We start from the raw sequence: 22,593 nt of genomic DNA, 5'->3' as shown, positions 1-22,593 counted from the left end.
AAGTGAAAAATGGCTAAGCAGGGATGAATAGAGGACAGATGTAAGGATGTAGAAGCGTATGTCCCTAGGTGTAAGATAGATACTGCATACAGAAAAATTAAAGAGACCTTTGTAGAAAAGAGAACCATCTGTATGGACATCAAGAGCTCAGATCAACTACCAGTCCTAAGCAAATATGGGAAATCAGAAAGGTGGAAGGAGTATACAGAGCGCCTATGCAAGGGCAATCACTTGAGGGCAATATTATGGAAATGGAAGAGGACATAGATGAAGATGAAATGGGATGTATGATAGTGCATGAAGAATTTGACAGATTATTGAAAGACCTATGTCAGAACAGTGCCCCAGGAGTAGACAACATTATATTAGAACTACTGATAGCCTTGGGAGAACCAGCCATGACAAAACTCTTCCATCTGGCGAGCAAGATGTATGAGATAGGTGAAATAGCTTCAGACTTCAAGAAGAATATAATAATTCCAATCCCAAAAAAGCAGTTGTTGGCAGGTGTGAAAATTGCTGATCTATCAGTTTAATAAGTCACGGCTGCAAAATACTAACACAGATTCTTCTCAAACAAATGGAAAAACTGGTAGAAGCCAACCTCAGGAAAGATCAGTTAGGATTCCATAGATATGTTGGAACACGCAAGGCAATACTGACCCTGCGACGTATCTTGGAAGATATGTTAAGGAAAAGCAAACCTACATTTCCAGCATTTGTAGACTTAGAAAAAGCTTTTGACAATATTGACTAGAATACTCTCATTCAAATTCTGAAGGTGGCAGGTGTAAAATACAGGGAGGAAAAGGCTATTTGCAATTTTTACAGAAACCAGAGGGCAGTTATAAGAGTTGAGGGGCATGAAAGGGAAGCAGTGATTGAGAAGGGTGTGAGACAGGGCTGTAGCCTATCCCCAATGTTATTCAATCTGTATAATGAGGAAGCAGTAAAGGAAATAAAAGAAAAATTTTGAGTAGGAATTAAAATCCATGGAGAAGAAATAAAAACTTTGTGGTTTGCCAATGACATTGTAATTCTGTCACAGACAGCGAAGAAACTAGAAGAGCAGCTGAATGGAATGGACAGTATCTTGGAAAGGATATAAGATGAACATCAACAAAAGTAAAATTAGGATAATTGAATGTAGTAGAATTAAATCAGGCAATGCTGGGGAATTAATTTAGAAAATGAGACACTTAAAGTTGTAGATGAGTTTTGCTATTTGAGGAGCAAGATATCTGATAATGGTTGAAGTAGAGAGGATATAAAATGTAGAACTGGCAATGGCAAGGAAAGCATTTCTGAAGAAGAGAAATCAAGTGTAGATCTAAGTGTCAGGAAGTCTTTTCTGAAAGTATTTGTATAGAGTGTACCCAGGTATGGAAGTGAAACATGGACAATAAATAGTTTAGACAAGAAGCAAATAGAGGCTTTGAGATGTGGTGCTACAGAAGAATGCTGAAGATTAGATGGGTAACTAATGAGGAGGTGCTGAATAGAATTGGGAAGAAGAGTTTGTTCCACAACTTGACTAGAAGAAGGGATCAGTTGGGAAGCGTGGAGGGTAAAAATCATAGAGAGAGACCAAGAGATGAATGCAATAGGCAGATTTAGAAGGCTATAGGTTGCAATAGTTATTTGGAGATGAAGAGGCTTGCACAGTTTAGAGGAGCATGGGGAGCAGCATCAAACCAGTCACTGGACTGAAGACGTCAACAACTACAATCATTCCTATTTCGATTCCAATTACCATTACCATTGCATTTGTTATTCCCCCCATATGGCTTAGAATAACTACCTTTATTTGCATTATTCTTCTTTTGATTTTCCTCTATAAGACTGAGAGAATCTATAGGGGTAGGAATATTTGTAAATCGTCCTCAAAGATGTTTAATAGCTGTCCTCTCAACAGGATAGGTAGTTTTGGTTAATGGATACATAATACTTCTGTCATGCTCATGGGTTCATCCCAGTAACAAGTTTTACGGATGTATTTTTAAATATAGAGGTATTTATGTACCCAACAAAGTTTTGAGTTCTACGTTGTGGAATTGTACACCCCCTGTTCCAATTGTTCTTGGATGCATGTGCTCCAATATTTGGCTAGAATACCTTCTGAAAGTATTATGAAGTTTGACAGTTATCTGCTGTCTCTGTAGCCCACTATGCCACTTCACCAACAATGTGTGAAGTTACAAACTGTATCCTCTGATGTTCTGTCCAGACATTGGACAGAATATAAAAATAATGGGGTTTATAGCCATTTTCTCAGCTGAGAAGATCTGAAATTTCCTATGTTTTATAAGGCTTTGCTGTAATTTGACATCTGCGTAGCTTAATTTATGTTCATCAGCTACAACTACTATCCTCTCTAGATCCGGACAGTAATTCTTCCACTTTGGTAAAGCTGTTGGTTCATAATAACTTTTGTTTCCATATCTTTTATGATCTTGCATCGTATTTTGATCACTATGCTGCTCACTACATTCGTTTCATTCTAGACCTGCAATATGTGCTGTAATTTCATCTTTCCACTGTGGGAGTTCCTCGTGTAATTTTTGTTGAACCTGGTTTAATTCGATTCTTAATTCATTTGTAGATTCACTACTTTGGGATGTGGCTTCAATCATTATTCTTTGTACTACTGCTTGTACTTCAGTGGTTACTTGTTCTCTAATGTCAACATCATTCTTTGTTAACCACTGAGTTATTTGAGTTCCTATTTTCTCAGTTTGATCCCTCATGTGCTCTTCTACCTGCTCAATTTGTTGTGCTGATTTAATCTACCAGTGATCTCCTGTACTTTACTGTCCAGGGCATTTTGTGCCTTATGACACTTTTGTGCCTCATTTGTGACCTTGGTTACGGCATCAGGTAGCCCACGATAAGCTTCCTTTGTAGCAGGCACCTCAGTTTGTGTGGTTACTAGTTGTCCATCTAGTTTTTGTAATAAGCTCAATCATGCCTTATCAAAACTTCTTGTAATTGATAGATGATGTTTTCATCCCACAATTTCTCTCAAGCCTCTTACCTCTCATTGGTTTCTTTTTCTTCAAGAACTAACCTCTCTTATTGTTCTTGTTCCTTAAGGGCTAATATTTCATTCATTTGCTTGTTGGGATCCTCTAGTTGCTAACTTAGCTTTGCTAAAAGAGCTTTGTCATGATTTTTTTTTTTTTTTTTTTTTTTTTTTTTTTTCCCTCTAAGTTCTACTTTTCGAGGAAATGATGTGAAGGAATCACCACCAAGTATTCCTGTCAGTGATGGTTTACCTACTATTGGATTTGACCTAGCTTCCAGAGAGGTCGATGCTACTGATTTATTATCATCAGCAAACAATTGGTTTCAGACTCTGTTTTATCAGCTGCTCTGATTCCATTCCCATTGTGTTTTCTTGGGAAAATGATTTGGCTAATTCACTGCCTTCACATTGTAATTCTTGTAAATTACCTGGAGGGAGATTTGTAATCAGACATTTCTGTTCCCTTTATCACTTGCTGACATGATCTAGCAGGGTTCATAATGTGAATAAATACAAAATTTACCATCTTAGTTATAATATATAAATCCACAGTCAGTTGTGGAGTCAGCTGTTATTTGGGTGCTAGTGAGACTTGCTACTAATTGCACTGAAGACATAACTCATACTTCACACGGTTACAGCCTATTGCTGTTATGCACTCAAGGTACATACAATAAAATATTTAACACACAATAAATGAAAATGTACCATGGGCTATCACAGAAACTTTCTGCCCTGTTGTTGTTGTTGTGGTCTTCAGTCCTGAGACTGGTTTGATGCAGCTCTCCATGCTACTCTATCCTGTGCAAGCTTCTTCATCTCCCAGTACCTACTGCAACCTACATCCTTCTGAATCTGCTTAGTGTATTCATCTCTTGGTCTCCCTCTACGATTTTTACCCTCCACGCTGCCCTCCAATGCTAAATTTGTGATCCCTTGATGCCTCAAAACATGTCCTACCAACCGATCCCTTCTTCTAGTCACGTTGTGCCACAAACTTCTCTTCTCCCCAATCCTATTCAATACCTCCTCATTAGTTACGTGATCTACCCATCTTATCTTCAGCATTCTTCTGTAGCACCACATTTCGAAAGCTTCTATTCTCTTCTTGTCCAAACTGGTTATCGTCCATGTCTCACTTCCATACATGGCTACACTCCATACAAATGCTTTCAGAAACGACTTCCTGACACCTAAATCTATACTCGATGTTAACAAATTTCTCTTCTTGAGAAACGATTTCCTTGCCATTGCCAGTCTACATTTTATATCCTCTCTACTTCGACCATCATCGGTTATTTTACTCCCTAAATAGCAAAACTCCTTTACTACTTTAAGTGTCTCATTTCCTAATCTAATTCCCTCAGCATCACCCGACTTAATTCGACCACATTCCATTATCCTTGTTTTGCTTTTGTTGATGTTCATCTTATATCCTCCTTTCAAGACACTGTCCATTCCGTTCAACTGCTCTTCCAAGTCCTTTGCTGTCTCTGACAGAATTACAATGTCATCGGCGAACCTCAAAGTTTTTACTTCTTCTCCATGAATTTTAATACCTACTCCAAATTTTTCTTTTGTTTCCTTTACTGCTTGCTCAATATACAGATTGAATAACATCGGGGAGAGGCTACAACCCTGTCTCACTCCTTTCCCAACCACTGCTTCCCTTTCATGCCCCTCGACTCTTATAACTGCCATCTGGTTTCTGTACAAATTGTAAATAGCCTTTCGCTCCCTGTATTTTACCCCTGCCACCTTCAGAATTTGAAAGAGAGTATTCCAGTCAACATTGTCAAAAGCTTTCTCTAAGTCTACAAATGCTAGAAACGTAGGTTTGCCTTTTCTTAATCTTTCTTCCAAGATAAGTCGTAAGGTCAGTATTGCCTCACGTGTTCCAACATTTCTACGGAATCCAAACTGATCTTCCCCGAGGTCCGCTTCTACCAGTTTTTCCATTCGTCTGTAAAGAATTCGCGTTAGTATTTTGCAGCTGTGACTTATTAAACTGATAGTTCGGTAATTTTCACATCTGTCAACACCTGCTTTCTTTGGGATTGGAATTATTATATTCTTCTTGAACTCTGAGGGTATTTCACCTGTCTCATGCATCGTGCTCACCAGATGGTAGAGTTTTGTCATGACTGGCTCTCCCGAGGCTATCAGTAGTTCTAATGGAATGTTGTCTACTCCCGGGACCTTGTTTCGACTCAGGTCTTTCAGTGCTCTGTCAAACTCTTCACGCAGTATATTATCTCCCATTTCGTCTTCATCTACATCTTCTTCCATTTCCATAATATTGTCCTCAAGTACATCGCCCTTGTATAAACCCTCTATATACTCCTTCCACCTTTCTGCCTTCCCTTCTTTGCTTAGAACTGGGTTGCCATCTGAGCTCTTGATATTCATACAAGTGGTTCTCTTCTCTCCAAAGGTCTCTTTAATTTTCCTGTAGGCAGTATCTATCTTACCCCTAGTGAGACAAGCCTCTACATCCTTACATTTGTCCTCTAGCCATCCCTGCTTAGCCATTTTACACTTCCTGTCGATTTCATTTTTGAGACGTTTGTATTCCTTTTTGCCTGCTTCATTTACTGCATTTTTATATTTTCTCCTTTCATCAATTAAATTCAATATTTCTTCTGTTACCCAAGGACTTCTATTAGCCCTCGTCTTTTTACCTACTTGATCATCTGCTGCCTTCACCACTTCATCCCTCAGAGCTACCCATTCTTCTTCTACTGTATTTCTTTCCCCCATTCCTGTCAATTGTTCCCTTATGCTCTCCCTGAAACTCTCTACAACCTCTGGTTCTTTCAGTTTATCCAGGTCCCATCTCCTTAAATTCCCACCTTTTTGCAGTTTCTTCAGTTTCAATCTGCAGTTCATAACCAATAGATTGTGGTCAGATTCCACATCTGCCCCAGGAAATGTCTTACAATTTAAAACCTGGTTCCTAAATCTCTGTCTTACCATTATATAATCTATCTGAAACCTGTCAGTATCTCCAGGCTTCTTCCATGTATACAGCCTCCTTTCATGATTCTTGAACCAAGTGTTAGCTATGATTAAGCTATGCTCTGTGCAAAATTCTACAAGACGGCTTCCTCTTTCATTCCTTCCCCCCAATCCATATTCACCTACTATGTTTCCTTCTCTCCCTTTTCCTACTGATGAATTCCAGTCACCCATGACTATTAAATTTTCGTCTCCCTTCACTACCTGAATAATTTCTTTTATCTCGTCATACATTTCATCAATTTCTTCATCATCTGCAGAGCTAGTTGGCATATAAACTTGTACTACTGTAGTAGGCATGGGCTTTGTGTCTATCTTGGCCACGATAATGCGTTCACTATGCTGTTTGTAGTAGCTAACCCGCACTCCTATTTTTTTATTCATTATTAAACCTACTCCTGCATTACCCCTATTTGATTTTGTATTTATAACCCTGTAATCACCAGACCAAAAGTCTTGTTCCTCCTGCCACCGAACTTCACTAATTCCCACTATATCTAACTTTAACCTATCCATTTCCCTTTTCAAATTTTCTAACCTACCTGCCCGATTAAGTGATCTGACATTCCACGCTCCGATCCGTAGAACGCCAGTTTTCTTTCTCCTGATAACGACGTCCTCTTGAGTAGTCCCCGCCCGGAGATCCGAATGGGGGACTATTTTACCTCCGGAATATTTTACCCAAGAGGACGCCATCATCATTTAATCATACAGTAGAGCTGCATGTCCTCGGGAAAAATTATGGCTGTAGTTTCCCCTTGCTTTCAGCCGTTCGCAGTACCAGCACAGCAAGGCCGTTTTGGTTAATGTTACAAGGCCAGATCAGTCAATCATCCAGACTGTTGCCCCTGCAACTACTGAAAAGGCTGCTGCCCCTCTTCAGGAACCACATGTTTGTCTGGCCTCTCAACAGATACCCCTCCGTTGTGGTTGCACCTACGGTACGGCCATCTGTATCGCTGAGGCACGCAAGCCTCCCCACCAACGGCAAGGTCCATGGTTCATGGGGGGCTTTCTGCCCTATCACCACAAAAACCATAGGAACACACACCAGTGCCCTTATCTTATTTAAGTGGAGCAGTAGATTCAGCTTGTTGGGAATTTAGTCTTTCCGAGTGATATTTAGTTCCTTGTGGTACAGTCTCTCTTGTCAGTGAAAGCAATCAGTCGCCTTATTGCTGTGCTCCAGCATTATAAAAGTGATATCACAGTCGTTGAGTGCATTCCACATTCTTAATGAGAGGTAACTTGACAATGCAGTACAATACAATAAATCAAACAATGGAATATCCAAGATGGAAAGTAACAACATTATGAAAAGGAAAATTGCTACCCACCATATAGCAGAGTTGCTGAGTTACAGATAGGCACAACAAAAAGACGGTCACAAATAAGCTCTTGGCCAGGAAGGCCCTCATCAAAAATAGCCGACACACACACACACACACACACACACACACACACACACACACACACACACACACGACTGCAGTCTCAAGCAACTGAAGTCACACTGAATTTATCTTTCACGAAGGCCTTGCTGGCCGAAAGCTTATTTGGGACAGTCTTTTTGTTGTGTGCATCTGTGACTCTGCAACTTCGCTATATGGTGAGTAATAACTTTCCTTTTCATAATATTGATACAGTAAATCAATGTATTTTCTTTTCTGTTCTTTCTATTCCCATGGAAATCTGGCCATGTGCCCCAAGTTGGACACCAGTTATGTCTTCTGTCCCTCTCTTCTTTATAATATAAAAGGTATTGGTTTTTTACATATGGAATTGTGTATGAAAATATTTATAATTCATGACATCATGTATATTTTGCACACTTATAGTAGCAGCTAAAACATACACTAACAATAATCAATGTTGCTACGTAGGCAAATAAGTCTGAGTAAAGGTGTTAGACTGAGTTGTAACAATTTACTTATCTTCTAAACACACAGCTAGTTCAAAAGTACATGTGGTCTGTTTAAAAATGTTATAGTTAATTCCCAATAAATAAATATTGTTGCAAAGAGATACGTGATATGATCACCTATGTAGCTGCTTTGTTATTTTCGGTGTTAAGTAAATTCTTTGTTAAACAATGACCTTTTGTACTGTTAATTATGATCTGACTAATATTTATGGCAGCAAAAACAATATTTTTACCAGTCAGTGATATACTCATAAGAAAGCCTGAGCCTCATTTTATTATTTATTGTCTTTGCACTTGTCCTACATATTTATTGAAAACTGCAAAAAAAATATTTTTTCTGACAGCAGAAATATGTAATGCATTTTTTCCTATTATCTTGTGGGTGAAGCACAAAAATTGTGATTCATTATATTTCACATAATGGCTACCAGCGTGCCATTATCACAAAAGAATATCAGATGGCCAATGATAAATATTGAATTCTATTGACAATTAATTATTTCCACTTCATCATATTCACATGGAGTGAGAGGTATGAAATAAGATTACATATATTCTGAGAAAACTTACATACAATTAACAAAATCATGCATTCATAAGCAACCTCATACTAAAGCATCTAGTAGGTTTGATAGCTGACGTCAGAGTGATCATTTTCTTCATCCAAGTCTTTATCACACAATACGGTAATTTTCACTATGTACACTGTCACTACAGCAACCGCCCCACTCACTACCATATTGTTAACAATATCGCTGCAGTTGAATTCCACGTGGTGCTCCAACTGTGTAACAACTTGCTTTTGTTTTGTCTGTTGAAGCATCACCAGCATTGTAGCTTGCCGGCTATTGCGGTCTGCGTATGCTAGGATGTAGATTGTGGAGCAGGTTTGCCACGTCCTTGTTTAATTGTCTGGGTTCTTTGTCCTAGTTAGTGGAGGTGGGGCAGTAAATTGGCTTTAACCTGTCACCTGAAATTGTAGTTGGGATTCTTCCCATGTCTAACTTAAACTGCTTGCCACCTCTGCTGAGCACTGAGAGTGAATCGTAAGATGGCTGTAAAGGCTTATGCACAGCAGAGTGTTGAATGAAAGCTTACTTGAATTTTGATGGGTCACTGAAAACAACTGGATGATGGGATTGCTGTGTCTTCATTGCTACTGGAAACAGTTGCTGCATGTGCATCTGGTGTTTAGTAACAAAGTCTGATGCTTTGGTAACATTACTTGGAGTTCTGTCAAAGAATTCATTCAGAAGGTGAATTGTTTATATGTATACCAGCTTAGCTATCATAGTTCCTAAATCCTCCTTTACAGGCATGCAGATGCCCAGTAGAATGATGGATAGAGTTTCCATTCAGTGCTGCAAATTGTGATAATGTAATGTTTCCTTCACCTCTCGATGAAATCACTCCACCCATCTATTTGCCACTATGTGGTGTGCTGTGGCTTTAATCATATTTGTGCCTGCTTACGTGGCGAGAGCTTTGAGCAGATATCAGTCAAATTGCATGTCCTGATCCTGGGTGGTACATAAAGGAACCATGAAACAAACAATCCCCCAGAGGAAAAAGGTGGTAGCTACTGTCTCGGCTGTGGTATCTGTCATGAGGAAAACATCCATCTAGCATGTAAATCTGTCAGATGTGGTAAGGCACTAGGTAAACCCCCAGATAGTGGCAAAATCGTAGGATACCCAGATGTACATGTTCAAAACATTGATGCACAAACATGCCAAGTAACTACATTTCTGCTGACAGCTTATGCATTGGTGCACATAAGTCTTGCACTCTCGACCTAAACTCAGCCACACAAAAGCTTGTTTGACCAATTTGATAGTGCCGCAGACCCCATGATGTGACAGTTGATGTAATGAATTGATGGCTTGTTGGTGGAAACTAGTTTCCACGAAAGGACATACTCTTGGTGCTGATATGTTTCAGTTTATCCATACTTTTGCTGTCAGCAGCACGATATGCCATATTTGGAGACTCAGAGGTTGAGCTAAAATCTCTTGTAACTCTGGATGGAGTTGCTGTGCTGTTGCAAGTGCTTCATAATCCCTAGTGCTCAAGATCTCTTGGATGCAAGATAGTGTGTTAACTGTTATGTTCCTTTCCCTGTCAGTGTTTATGTTAGTCATGGATAGCCCAACATAATCTAACTGACGGAGCTAGTGTAGCAGAAATTCAGGTCCTTGTCAAAACAGATATGTTAAGAGTATTGTGGTCAGAAATCAGGATGAATTGTTGCCTCTCCAGCATGTGTCAAAACTTTTTAATTGGAGCTTACACAAGTGTATAGTTCATGATTGATGTGGACCAGTAAATGGAAGTGCTGTGTGGCTAGGACCTCCTGACTGGTAGACCGTTTGCCTGGTGCAAGTCTTTCGAGTTGATGCCACTTAAGTGGCTTGCATGTCGATGGGGATGAAATGATGATGGTAAAGACAACACAACACGCAGTCCCTGAGGCGAGAAAATCTCTGACCCAGCCAGGAATTGAACCCAGGCCGTTAGTATGACGTTCCATTGTGCTAACCACTCAGCTACCAGGGGTGAACATGTGGACCAGTTTTGTTGTGCCAGAGAAAATTTCTTGCTAAAGAATCCTAAACTGAGTGAGGTGGCGCAGTGGTTAGCACATTGGACTCGCATTTGGGAGGATGACAGTTCAAACCTGCGTCCAGCCATCCTGATTTAGGTTTTCCAAGATTTTCCTAAGTCACTTCAGACAAATGACAGGATGGTTCCTTTGAAAGGGTACAGCTGATTTCCTTCGGTATCCTTCCCTAAACACATGGGACTGATTACCTCACTGTTTGGTCCTCTCCCTCAAATCAACCAACCAATCAACCAACCAGAATGCCAATGGCTAACAAGATTGATTCATCTGCTGTTGCAGCCCAGCACCCACTGCTGTCAGGAAAGTGTTAACTCATGAGGGCAAGAGGTGCTTGCAGAACTGGATGTGCCGGTAGTGTGGCGTCTGCCATAGCGGATTTCACTTTAGCAGAAGTTGCTAGCACTTTGTCTTTTCACTCTACTTTGTCACCAGATGTATGCATTCATCTCAGAAATTTGTTTAGTGGTGCCACTAAAAGGCCATGGTTCTAGAAAAACCAATGATAATTATTCGTGACTCCCATAAACTGACATAATTCACATATTGTTGCTGGCTGTGCGTAACTGATTGTTGCATCGATCCCCTACTGTGGAGGCCATATTCCATGAGCCATGATATGGCTCATAAATTGAACCTCTGTTCCTCTAAAAACACACGTTGCCAGATTAGTGAGCAAACTGTCCACATAAAGATGAATGAAAAGTTGGTGTAAATGTTCCAGATGTTCTGCCTCTGAACTGGGCATTATTAACACATCATCAATGTAGACAAAACAGAATTCAAAATCGTGAGTCTCTTCATCCATAAGTCTTTGAATAGTTTGTGCAGCATTCCATAGACCAGATGGCATCTAGGTGAATTAAAAAATTCCAAACAGTTTACATACTGCTATTTTGAGGATGTGTTCTAGTATGACTGGTACTTATTAGTATGCATGCAGTAATCAATCCTAGAGAAGACACATTTACTGTGCTCATTAGGTGCAAAGTCCTTGATGTGCAGCATAGGGCATTGGTTAGATGTAGTCTGAGTGTGAAGTTGATGATGATCACCACAGGGGTGCCATCCATTAATTTTCTTTGGCACTACATGGGGCAGTGAAGCCCAGCTGCTACTAAATGGCCAGCAGATCCCTTGCACCAGCATGAAGACAAGCTCATGTTTCACTGCTTTGAAATTTTCAGTGCACAAAATAATGTTGTGGTCAGACATGAATCAGGAGGCCTATTATCATCAGTATATGGTGTACTGTATTATTTCACACTGGGACAAGCATGGGTAACTGTCACATAATATCTGCGAACTGCCTAAGTAGTGTAAAATATGGTGAATGTCCTGTTATTGTTCATACCCCAGCACAGTCACGATGAAATTGACCTTATCTGCTTAGGCTGGTTGTTATGCCCAGAAGATGGCAGTGTTGATGATGTGGTAACAGCCTGAAAAATTACAAGAAGTCTGCTCCTAGTATTGGGTGCAGCACATTGGCGACCATGGACCATCATCTATGCCAGAGACCCAGGTTGAGAGCTAATGTTACGTGTCCATACATATGAATGGCGCAACTGTTGGCAGCAGATGGTAATTGTCACAAGTATGGTGTGGTAGACAGGTAGCCAGGTAAACCGACACATCTCCGTGAGACAGACAGGTGGCCAGGTAAACCGACGCATCTGCTTGTGTGTCTACCGAGAACAGTTGTTTTGTGTATCATTTGGTAGCAAAAAGCTGACGGCTGTAATCTGGAGAGTCAGTTGCTGTCATTATTGGCTTTCCATCATGTTTCCCATTTTGCATGGCATATTGGATGTCCTTGCCCCTGTACCAAACACCCTATGGACCAGCATAATTTTGTAGCTGATGGCAAGCGAGTGCGACTTCATGTTGAACTTTAGCATCATCGTCAGCAGATACTTGCCTGCAAAGTTGTGACTTGTGTAGTAAGTTCTGTCAACTGTGCTTTAAGTGATGCAGACTTAGCTGGCAGGTGTCACACATTGCATGGACATATTTCAACAATGTGATCAGCCATCTGTGCTAGTGCATCCAATCCTCCCACGCACACTGTTAGTATTTTTTACATGTCTAATGACAGGTGCACCAACCAAATGTTTCTCAGAATATCAGCATTGGCTGTGGCGTTCACCATCATCCACAGATGGCATAGCAGCTGCAGTGGTGTGTGATCACATAGTCTTCCATCTCCAACAACTTCTCTAACCTCTTGGTTTCAGTCTGCTATGTGTGCTCAGCCAGTGCATTTTTAAGTGCTGTGTACTGCTGTGTGGGTAATGATGTGGCTAGAATGTCCTGCACTTTGGTGGCCATCTCTTTGTTTAATGCTGTGATGACTTAACTGTATTCGGTGCCATTGGAAGTAACATGATCGAGCACAAGCTGGCTCTCCAACTGTGCAAACCAAAGTTTTGGATTTTGCTGCCTGAATGGAGATGGCTTCACTGCAATGCGGCTGTCTACTGTGCTTGCTAGCACCTCATGTGTGGTTGTTGGCGCTGCCATATGCAAAGTCTATGATGTTATGAAAATCATGCAGGAAATTTGTGACCCAGCTGTTACACGTTCTCATCATAGTACTGTTGAGTCTTGATCACATCGCATGGTGCATTTTTTTCTTATTAATCACATTGTATCTAGCACAGTTATCTTATAATCATGTTGGGGTCACCAGTAAATTTTGGGTCTTAAAACAAAATATGTATTTCCAACATTTAATAAATATAGCATACAGAAATACGTGAGCAAATGGTATCTCTGGATACATGCAGCAGTCTGAGGAAAATCAAAGAATAAACAACATTAGTCATCACACTAACACCTAATAACATGCATTGCACATCTGTGACTTGGAACACCTGGTGTCATGATAATTTTCACTGTGTGCACTGTCATTATGGAATAAAGCATGCAATGCTGTTGGATGGGCACAGATACAGTGAAGCTGCCAGAGGCTGCAGTCATGTGTGTGTGAGTTGCATTTGCACATGTGTGTGTGTGTGTGTGTGTGTGTGATCTATTTTTGACAAAGGCCTTGCTGGCTGAAAGCTTATATTGTGACAGTCTTTCTGTTGTGCCTATCTACGACTCAGTATCTCCGCTATATGGTGTGTAGCAACTTTCTTTTCCACAATATTGTTACATTCCATCCTGGATTTTCCATTGTATCTGAAGTTTCATGTTTAAATTCACCTACATCCACTATTAAACTATTCAGGAAATTAAAACTTTGAATTTTAATTTGTGAAAGCCTAATAAATAATGTAAGCATTCAATTTTAAGAATTGTAAACTTATAAAAGAAGCATGGTTGAAACCATGACATGTCAGTTCATGGTTTGAAAGAGGACATTTATCTTTTACATTGGAGGGACTTTTGTTTGTTTGACCCAAACACCAGTTACGTATTATATGAATTGCTTGTATTCAGTATGTGAGAATACCACTCTGTTCACTCCAAAACTCAAGAACTTCGATTTTTAATTACTTACAAGTGATCATTCTGATTTAAATTAATGAGCATTTGAACCAAACTGTGTCTGAAGAGTGTGAACTATTATTATTGTCAGACTGAACTATTGAGGGTTTCAGTAACTCATATGATGGACTCACTTAAAGAACTGCTGAAGCATCTTTAACAAATTAATAAAGGATGGAAATAAATGGGAATTGTATCAATTTTGCATAAATATGAATTGTTTAATATGTGTCACAACTGAAAACTTTGCCCTGTCATTGTGGGTTTGGCCTGTAAAATTGTGCTAATGATTGTATGTAATGCAGAAACTGGTTGCTGTATTTGACAAGTATACTTTGCACGGAATAAAATGTGTGTGTTAATGTCACGTATATTTTCTTGGTGTAGCAGTTTTAATGGCCAGTAGTGTAGTTACCAGAACAAGTTCTAACATCAAAAAAGGTAACAAGGGATTCACAATGATGAAGGGACATAGTTTCATGACTAGGCATTAGAGAGGGCTGCAGAGGGTAACAGATATGATGGAAGACAGAGACTGGAATACATCCAACAAATAAGTGAAGATGAAGGTTGCAAGTGCTACTGTGAGATGAAGAGATTAGTGCAGGAGAGGAATTTGTGGCAAGCCACGTTGAATCAGTTAGAAGATTGATAATGGGGTCATTGTTTCCATTTTTATGTATCTGTATTTCTGATTCATCTCCTGCATTGTATAAATATCTAAAGAAATATTGGAATGCGTGCACAGGTTTCTTTCTTTTTAGTTACTGTGCCATATGACATCTTCACAGATGAAAAGTGTTGTCTGCTCAGCATAAGTTTGTGTTTTATTTTCTTGGTGCTTTTATTGTTTTCAATTGTTTCACTTACATGATTTTTATTGTATCTTCTCACAGCCTCAAAAAGACATTTAAGGATGATTTTGTATAGTTGAGTATATTCTCTCATATTCTTATAACATTTGATATCATTTATCAACTCGTATCTCATCATAGTGCTCTTCTATCTCCATGCAAAGTCAGGTATGTTGGCTTATATAGTTGAATGATCCCCACACAATATATTTTGTGGATTCTTAATCCCTCAAGTCAGAAGCTTGAGTACATGCTTGCATTCTCCTAGTGTCTGCACTGGCGGTAACCTAACTGCCTACGTGCCAGCTGTAGTTTCTCAGGTAAAATCATGTTGCTCTGCCATTTGTTTGATGTTGGAGAACATTACTTTCTCAGCTAAGCATAGGGATGTTGGTGATAACAGCTGTTAAGCTCTTTGTTGAGAAGTAAGTGAGTTGGATGAAATAAGGAACTACAAACTCTCCTTGTGGAAAGAAAGAATAAATAAAATATTTAGAAGGCAATTAAATATTTCAGTGCACAGTGAATTTATTGTTTATCAAGCCACTGAAAAGGTAACAGAAGATGCACTTGTAAATTTCAGGCTTCTTCTCCAAACAGAACTGCAGCAGACTGACAGGAAGAAAATGATGTGGAACTTTGGTTTCTAAGATTGCTTCAAAGTGTACCACACCAAAAGTTCATTTTATGCTTTGCTGAGACACGTGGACAGTGTTAAACTTTGCCAGAGCTGGGCTTGTAGCAATTTCATCTCAAACCCAGGTGCCTGTGATTCTCAAAACCTGGTATCATCATGACTAGGTGACATATTTTTTACATGTGAGCAGAGCCAGAAAGTTGGTAATATCAATGAACTGTCAGTTATTGTGTCACTTATAAGCTGCAATCTTGTAGAATAAGTGTTATGATTATCAGTTTTACTTGGTAAGATGTCTCTCCACATTTGATCATTATATAGTGTCTGGGGATTGTTACCAGATGTGTACTAACAGCTGCACAGTATTAATGTCATGAAACTATGTTCCTTCATCATTGTGAATCCTTTATTACTTTTTTATGTTAGATCTTATTCTGGTAACTACTACTTATCTGCCAGTGCAATATTTACTGGCGCTTATTTTTATAAAACTGCACACTTTGACTTTCATCAAGTAACAACACAATTCAGATAACACTTACATGTACTTTATTGCTTTCTTAGCTGCACACAGATTACTGAACTATCTTACAGTTAATTTTCCTTATTTATTCTTTATGTTTATTTATCACTGATATTTCATGGCAAACTAGTCCAATGGATTCTGGCATGGATCAGCAGAACCAGCTAATTCTAGTATTCCAGCCATATGGCAACTGCTTCTCCACATCAAGATTAAAGCAATAACTGGTTATTTTTCTTGACTAAAGATACAAGTAAACAGAAGCAGTGCTTATTACTACTTATGTACATGCTAATTCTGGAAAGAAATAATATTTTACATGCCTTACTGCTTCCTTAGGACTTTTTGTTTAATTTGGAACACTGTTGGTTTCTGTATCGTGCTATTTTGCTGAATACATAATTTAATTCTCGCTGTGTTGTTGAAGCTTTAATGTTGACCATTTTCTGCTCATTTTCTTCCAGGAATGGAGGCAGTGCACTTTCACCATTAGTGGGCAAGTTTTGTGGTACAACTATACCAAGGACAATCACATCACACAGCCATCTCATGTTTATACACTTTGTAACAAACAATTTTGTGCAGAATAAAGGTTTCCATATCACATGGGATGTAACAGCAACAGGTGAGTGCTTGTAGAGTCATAAGTTAATTGTATGTGATCTGTTTGGTAGTATTGTACTAATGATATCAAGTAATGATACATGTGATCTCTATCAGGAAGAAGTAAAAGTGATAGTTGGAGGCACAAATGAAGAAAGTGTCCCCTTCACATTTTGTGAATACCTCCCACTTTTTTGATCTCACTTTAGTTCACAGCCAGCATAACATGGAAGCATTGGGGTTTGCTGCTTTGTGTGCTGAGCTAACTGGACTATTAACCTTACTAACCAATTTCACAAGCTGCATCATACTAATGGTGAATAAGTAAATATAAACACATATGGAATTTAAAAAAAATGAAAACCACATTCCAGCCTTATGAATAAACAGGACTACAGTGATGTTGCAGTCTTAATTTCATTTTTCAGGCCTTAAATTTTTAATGCGATATTTTAGTGGTAATTATAAGCCATTTTTTATTTTATTTTTTAAAAATTTGTTAGCTTCTCAATCTCAAATTAAGAATGTAGCCAAATATATCATCATAGTTTATTCATAAATCCAAAGAAATTTTACTTTTAATTACATGAAAATTTAAGCATTCGTTAGTCACATGAGTCAAGTTTAACATTGGTACAAAAGATAAAACGTTCTGTGTTCTCGATAACTAAAACCAACAAAGATGCCAGTACAAGTAAGGAAGCTTGATCGATCTTCTTTTGCAAGTTGATAAATCGCAAGCAGGAGAGAGCAAAGAGAGGGAAAAGACTTTGAGTCTGAGGGAAAAGAAGGAAGAACTATTACCATATAATATAATTTTTTGATTTTTTAAACTCCCACCATAAAAACTGTTGATTGGATTAAAAAACTGAGTCATATGAAGCAATAGTAATATTGATTCTAAATTATTTTTGGAGGTTTCCTTCTGAAAGTCTTCTTCCAAATTTTTGTTTAATGTATGTGCAATATTTGGCCTCTGGAATTCTCCCTGTGACTGTTGAGTTCTAAATCAGTGTGATGAATTATGTCCTTCTGGAAGTAATCTAAATCAGTAACATTCCTTTATACACCAACAGTTTTCCTCAGAAACTGGTAACTATCTTTGTCACAGATTTCTATTCTCCTGTGTTTCTGCACATCTTGTCTGTACTGTTTTACTGGAAACATTACATGACTTAGACGTTGCTGTCTGCAGTGTCTAAAGAATTTTACCTGTTATGGGATAACCTTTAAGGTTCCAAAGAAACTTATATACTTTGTAAATGACATCTGCTATCTGAAACCATGTGTGTTGGAATTGTGCCACACTAACTCAAAAATGAGAAAAATCAGTGAATAGATATGTAAATGGGGAGTATTAAATATCTTTTGTCATACGGACCACACTAGCAAACATCATACGCATTAATGATTTGATCACTTATAAAAGTGTGGGAAAGTAATGGTAGTGGCACCACTGTGTGAAGAGTGTACAGAATTGGCAGATAAATCAGCTCATCAGTTAGCATCTGTTGTATTGTTGTTCCCTTATAATGCTGCTTACATGCAATTGAAATGAAGTTTTGATGAAAATGTCAGTCTAGTTGCACTTTTTATTGTAAACCAAGACCAGATTTGGTCCCCAAGGTCATTATGACTCTTGTATAGGTCAGGTGTCCTGAGAGTGTACAGGCTCTAGGACATTATTTAGTGGTATAAGTCACATGTTCTATGAGGGTGCAGGCCAAAGGCCATTATTTAGTGGTGTAAGTGAGGCATCCTAAGGGGGCCCAGGCCTGTACTATCTCAGGACACCAGACTTATATCACTAGGTAATTGCCTCAGGGACTGAAACTAATCATGGTTTAAAATAAAAAGGGGAGTGTAACTGATGCTGATATTTTCTTTAAATCCATTACCACAGTTGTGGAACATCAGAAAGATTTCCATGTTTCATACGCTGGACAAGAAAGCAATAAATGACATTATTGTAACACTGTGACTTTAGCTGTCATGAAGCGAGCAAATAATTTTTCATTGGCATTAATGGTGAGATTAGTGAGTGGTAGTGAGAAGTAAGGCATAGAAGAATGTAAAGAAAATGGTGTAGCTATGTCATACTTCCTTCAAACCAAGAAGACAGAATGAAATCAGTAAACTTGATGCAGCTCTGTAGAGGACACATGCACTGACTCACTGTCTTTTTTACTCCTTGACATGACCTACTGCAGTAAATGAAGCAGGCAAAAGGGAATATAAACGTCTCAAAAATGAGATCGACAGGAAGTGCAAAATGGCTAAGTAGTGATGGCTAGAGGACAAATGTAAGGATGTAGAGGCTTATCTCACTAGGGGTAAGATAGATACTGCCTATAGGGTAATTAGAGAGACCTTTGGAGAAAAGAGAACCACTTGTATGAATATCAAGAGCTCAGATGGAAACCCAGTTCTAAGCAAAGAAGGGAAAGCAGATAGGTGGAAGGAGTATATAGAGGGTCTATACAAGGGCGATGTACTTGAGGACAATATTATGGAAATGGAAGAGGATGTAGATGAAGATGAAATGGGAGATATGATACTGCGTGAAGAGTTTGACAGAGCACTGAAAGACCTGAGTCGAAACAAGGCCCCAGGAGTAGACAACATTCCATTAGAACTACTGATGGCCTTGGGAGAGCCAGTCCTGACAAAATTCTGCCATCTGGTGAGCAAGATGTATGAGACAGGCGAAATACCCTCAGACTTCAAGAAGACTATAATAATTCCAATCCCAAAGAAAGCAGGTGTTGACAGATGTGAAAATTACTGAACTATCAGTTTAATATGTCACAGCTGCAAAATACTAACGCGAATTCTTTACAGACGGATGGAAAAACTGGTAGAAGCCGACCTCAGCGAAGATCAGTTTGGATTCTGCAGAAATGTTGGAACACGTGAGGCAATACTGACCCTACGACTTATCTTAGAAAATAGATTAAGGAAAGGCAAACCTACATTTCTAGCATTTGTAGACTTAGAGAAAGCTTTTGACAATGTTGACTGGAATACTCTCTTTCAAATTCTGAAGGTGGCAGGGGTACAATACATGGAGCGAAAGGCTATTTACAATTTGTACAGAAACCATATGGCAGTTATAAGAGTCGAGGGGCATGAAAGGGAAGCAGCGGTTGGGAAGGGAGTGAGACAGGGTTGTAGCCTATCCTCGATGTTATTCAATCTGTATATTGAGCAAGTAGTAAAGGAAACAAAAGAAAAATTCGGAGTAGGTATTAAAGTCCATGGAGAAGAAATAAAAACCTTGAGGTTCACCAGTGACATTGTAATTCAGTCAGAGACAGCAAAGGACTTGGAAGAGCAGTTGAACGGAATGGACAGTGTCTTGAAAGGAGGATATAAGATGAACATCAACAAAAGCAAAATGAGGATAATGGAATGTAGTCGAATCAAGTCGGGTGATGCTGAGGGAATTAGTTTAGGAAATGAAGACACTTAAAGTAGTAAAGGAGTTTTGCTATTTGGGGAGCAAAATAACTGATGACGGTCGTAGTAGAGAGGATATAAAATGTAGACTGGCAATGGCAGGGAAAGCGTTTCTGAAGAAGAGAAATTTGTTAACATCGAGTATAGATTCTGTGTCAGGAAGTCGTTTCTGAAAGTATTTGTATGGAGTGTAGCCATGTATGGAAGTGAAACATGGAGAATAAATAGTTTGGACAAGAAGAGAATAGAAGCTTTCGAAATGTGGTGCTACAGAAGAATACTGAAGATTAGATGGGTAGATCACATAACTAATGAGGAGGTATTGAATAGAATTGGGGAGAAGAGAAGTTTGTGGCACAACTTGACAAGAAGAAGGGACCGGTTGGTAGGACATGTTCTGAGGCACCAAGGGATCACCAATTTAGTATTGGAGGGCAGCGTGGAGGGTAAAAATCGTAGAGGGAGACCAAGAGATGAATACACTAAGCAGATTCAGAAGGATGTAGGTTGCAGTAGGTACTGGGAGATGAAGAAGCTTGCACAAGATAGAGTAGCATGGAGAGCTGCATCAAACCAGTCTCAGGACTGAAGACAACAACAAGAACAACATGGTCATATATTTCTGTATGACATGTTTCAAAATGATATTGTTAGTTATTTGACAACAGTTGCATTTTAATTAATTGTCTTGTAATTATTTTTAATGAAGGGTATGTCAGTTATTTTGTTAGTGTGATCGGCATTTATTTGATTATTACTATATAAAGTGACTAAACACAGTACCACTGTCCACTCAGATAGTACTTTTGAGATGTGTGGGACAGTTTTGGGAAAAAGAGCTGAAGCATTAAATTCCACCAGCCTCTGCTAGCCATTCTCCACTAGTGATAACAATGAAACAATGAGACATGTGTTTAATACTTCATGCTACATTACAAACAATATGCATGGGTAATCAGTGCTTTAAATAGTCACAAAGAGTAAGAAATGCAGGCCAGTGTTTTCATTCAGGGGATGCAATTGTCATTTCTTCTGAGAGTAATATTTGAAATCACGCAGAGCACTCCTAGCCTTTTTAACAGTAGGTTTCTTCCTCAAGGTGGAAAGAGGACTTCATTGGTGGAGTTGGAAGTGGTTTGAGGTGTTCCTCCTGAAGATAAGCTATGACCAGCATTTCTATATGTTTTTGTCTGAATAATTTTCTGAAACAGATCTGTCTTTACTATAATATAGTCAAAGATGAAACTGCTTGTACAAGTGAGAACAGAGGGTGACATTTGTAATGCTACAGAAAGTACTTCATTGCTCATTTTTTAAAACAAATTGAAACATAGCAAAACAAGTAATACATATTACCCAACAATGGCACTATAGTTCCCTCTTTGCTGAAATATTGTTTGGTCAAAGATGATGGTAATGACACTTTTGCCAAAAATTTTGTGATTTCTTCTTATTTCAGATTGGGCAGGCAAGAAGTAAAATTAATAACATAACTGCAAAGAAGTGTACCTCTCAATAACTCATAATGGTGGATGATGTGAAAAGTACCATTTCACAAAGTGTACTGTCTTCTTTCAGGATGTGGTGGAATTATGACAAGCCCTTCAGGATCATTTGGTTCTCCTAATTATCCACAAAACTACCATGATGTGTCATATTGTACATGGAAGATATCAACAAGCAGGGGAAGTATTCTGCAGCTTGTCTTCATTGACATAGAAATGGAAGAAACAGATGACTGCTCCCATGACTATGTTGAGGTAAAAATATGTCATTCTATAGTATACAGGAAGAGTTTTAAGTGATGCTAGACATAAAATCTTATAACATGTCAACTAGAGAATGATAAAAAGGAATACAGTGATTTAGGGCATGATACTCTTGACTGACTTTTGCAGTTAGTCTATTAGAAAGTGGGAAAGCCACCTTGCTTCTCCTCTCTTATCTTTCCTCTATTGTTGACATTCCTTTGTCTTTTTAAAGTATCTGTAGAACTGCTACCACATTTCATATCAACTAAGTTGGTATTTTGCTTAGATTTATTTGACTTACAAGTTATTATATGATCCTAATTTATTTACTCTAGCAACTGGGTGCAGTAGTAAATAACCCTCTCCAACATTTCTTATCCTTGCACAGACATTGCGCCATCTATCTTATGCCAGTTGGCAAATAGAATGATGAGGTCTGCGAGGGACAACTTCTCGCAGCTGTTACATCTTTTCTCAGAGACAAGTTCCATCAAAATCAATCTGTGGGATCCTGTGGGGACCTATCAATTCACATACCCATGCAACTGTAGACAATTCAGTTCAAGGATCTCCAGCAGGCTTCTTTCTAATCCTGCTTGTTGTTGGATATCCTTATTCCTAGTTTTACCTCCTTTCATTTTCTGTGGACAAGAACGAAGGATCTTCATACCTAGTACCTGAAGA

At 38.8% G+C, this 22,593-nt stretch overlaps 1 protein-coding gene across 1 annotated transcript in view; it reads left to right on the top strand.

The window, feature by feature from the left end:
* LOC126204186 (cubilin-like) overlaps window positions 1-22,593 on the top strand; it is a 1,516,445-nt gene that overhangs the window by 561,442 nt on the left and 932,410 nt on the right. The window contains exons 25-26 of the mRNA XM_049938590.1: window positions 16,561-16,721; window positions 21,737-21,918. Coding sequence (XP_049794547.1) covers window positions 16,561-16,721; window positions 21,737-21,918 — 343 coding nt within the window. The remainder of the gene's footprint in view (window positions 1-16,560; window positions 16,722-21,736; window positions 21,919-22,593) is intronic.

The sequence above is a fragment of the Schistocerca nitens genome, chromosome 9 (genome assembly GCF_023898315.1).
Source record: "Schistocerca nitens isolate TAMUIC-IGC-003100 chromosome 9, iqSchNite1.1, whole genome shotgun sequence".
In the NCBI taxonomy this organism is placed as follows: Eukaryota; Metazoa; Arthropoda; class Insecta; order Orthoptera; family Acrididae; genus Schistocerca; species Schistocerca nitens.
The sequence above is the reverse complement of the archived record's forward strand: the minus strand, read 5'-3'. Positions and strand labels throughout refer to the sequence as shown.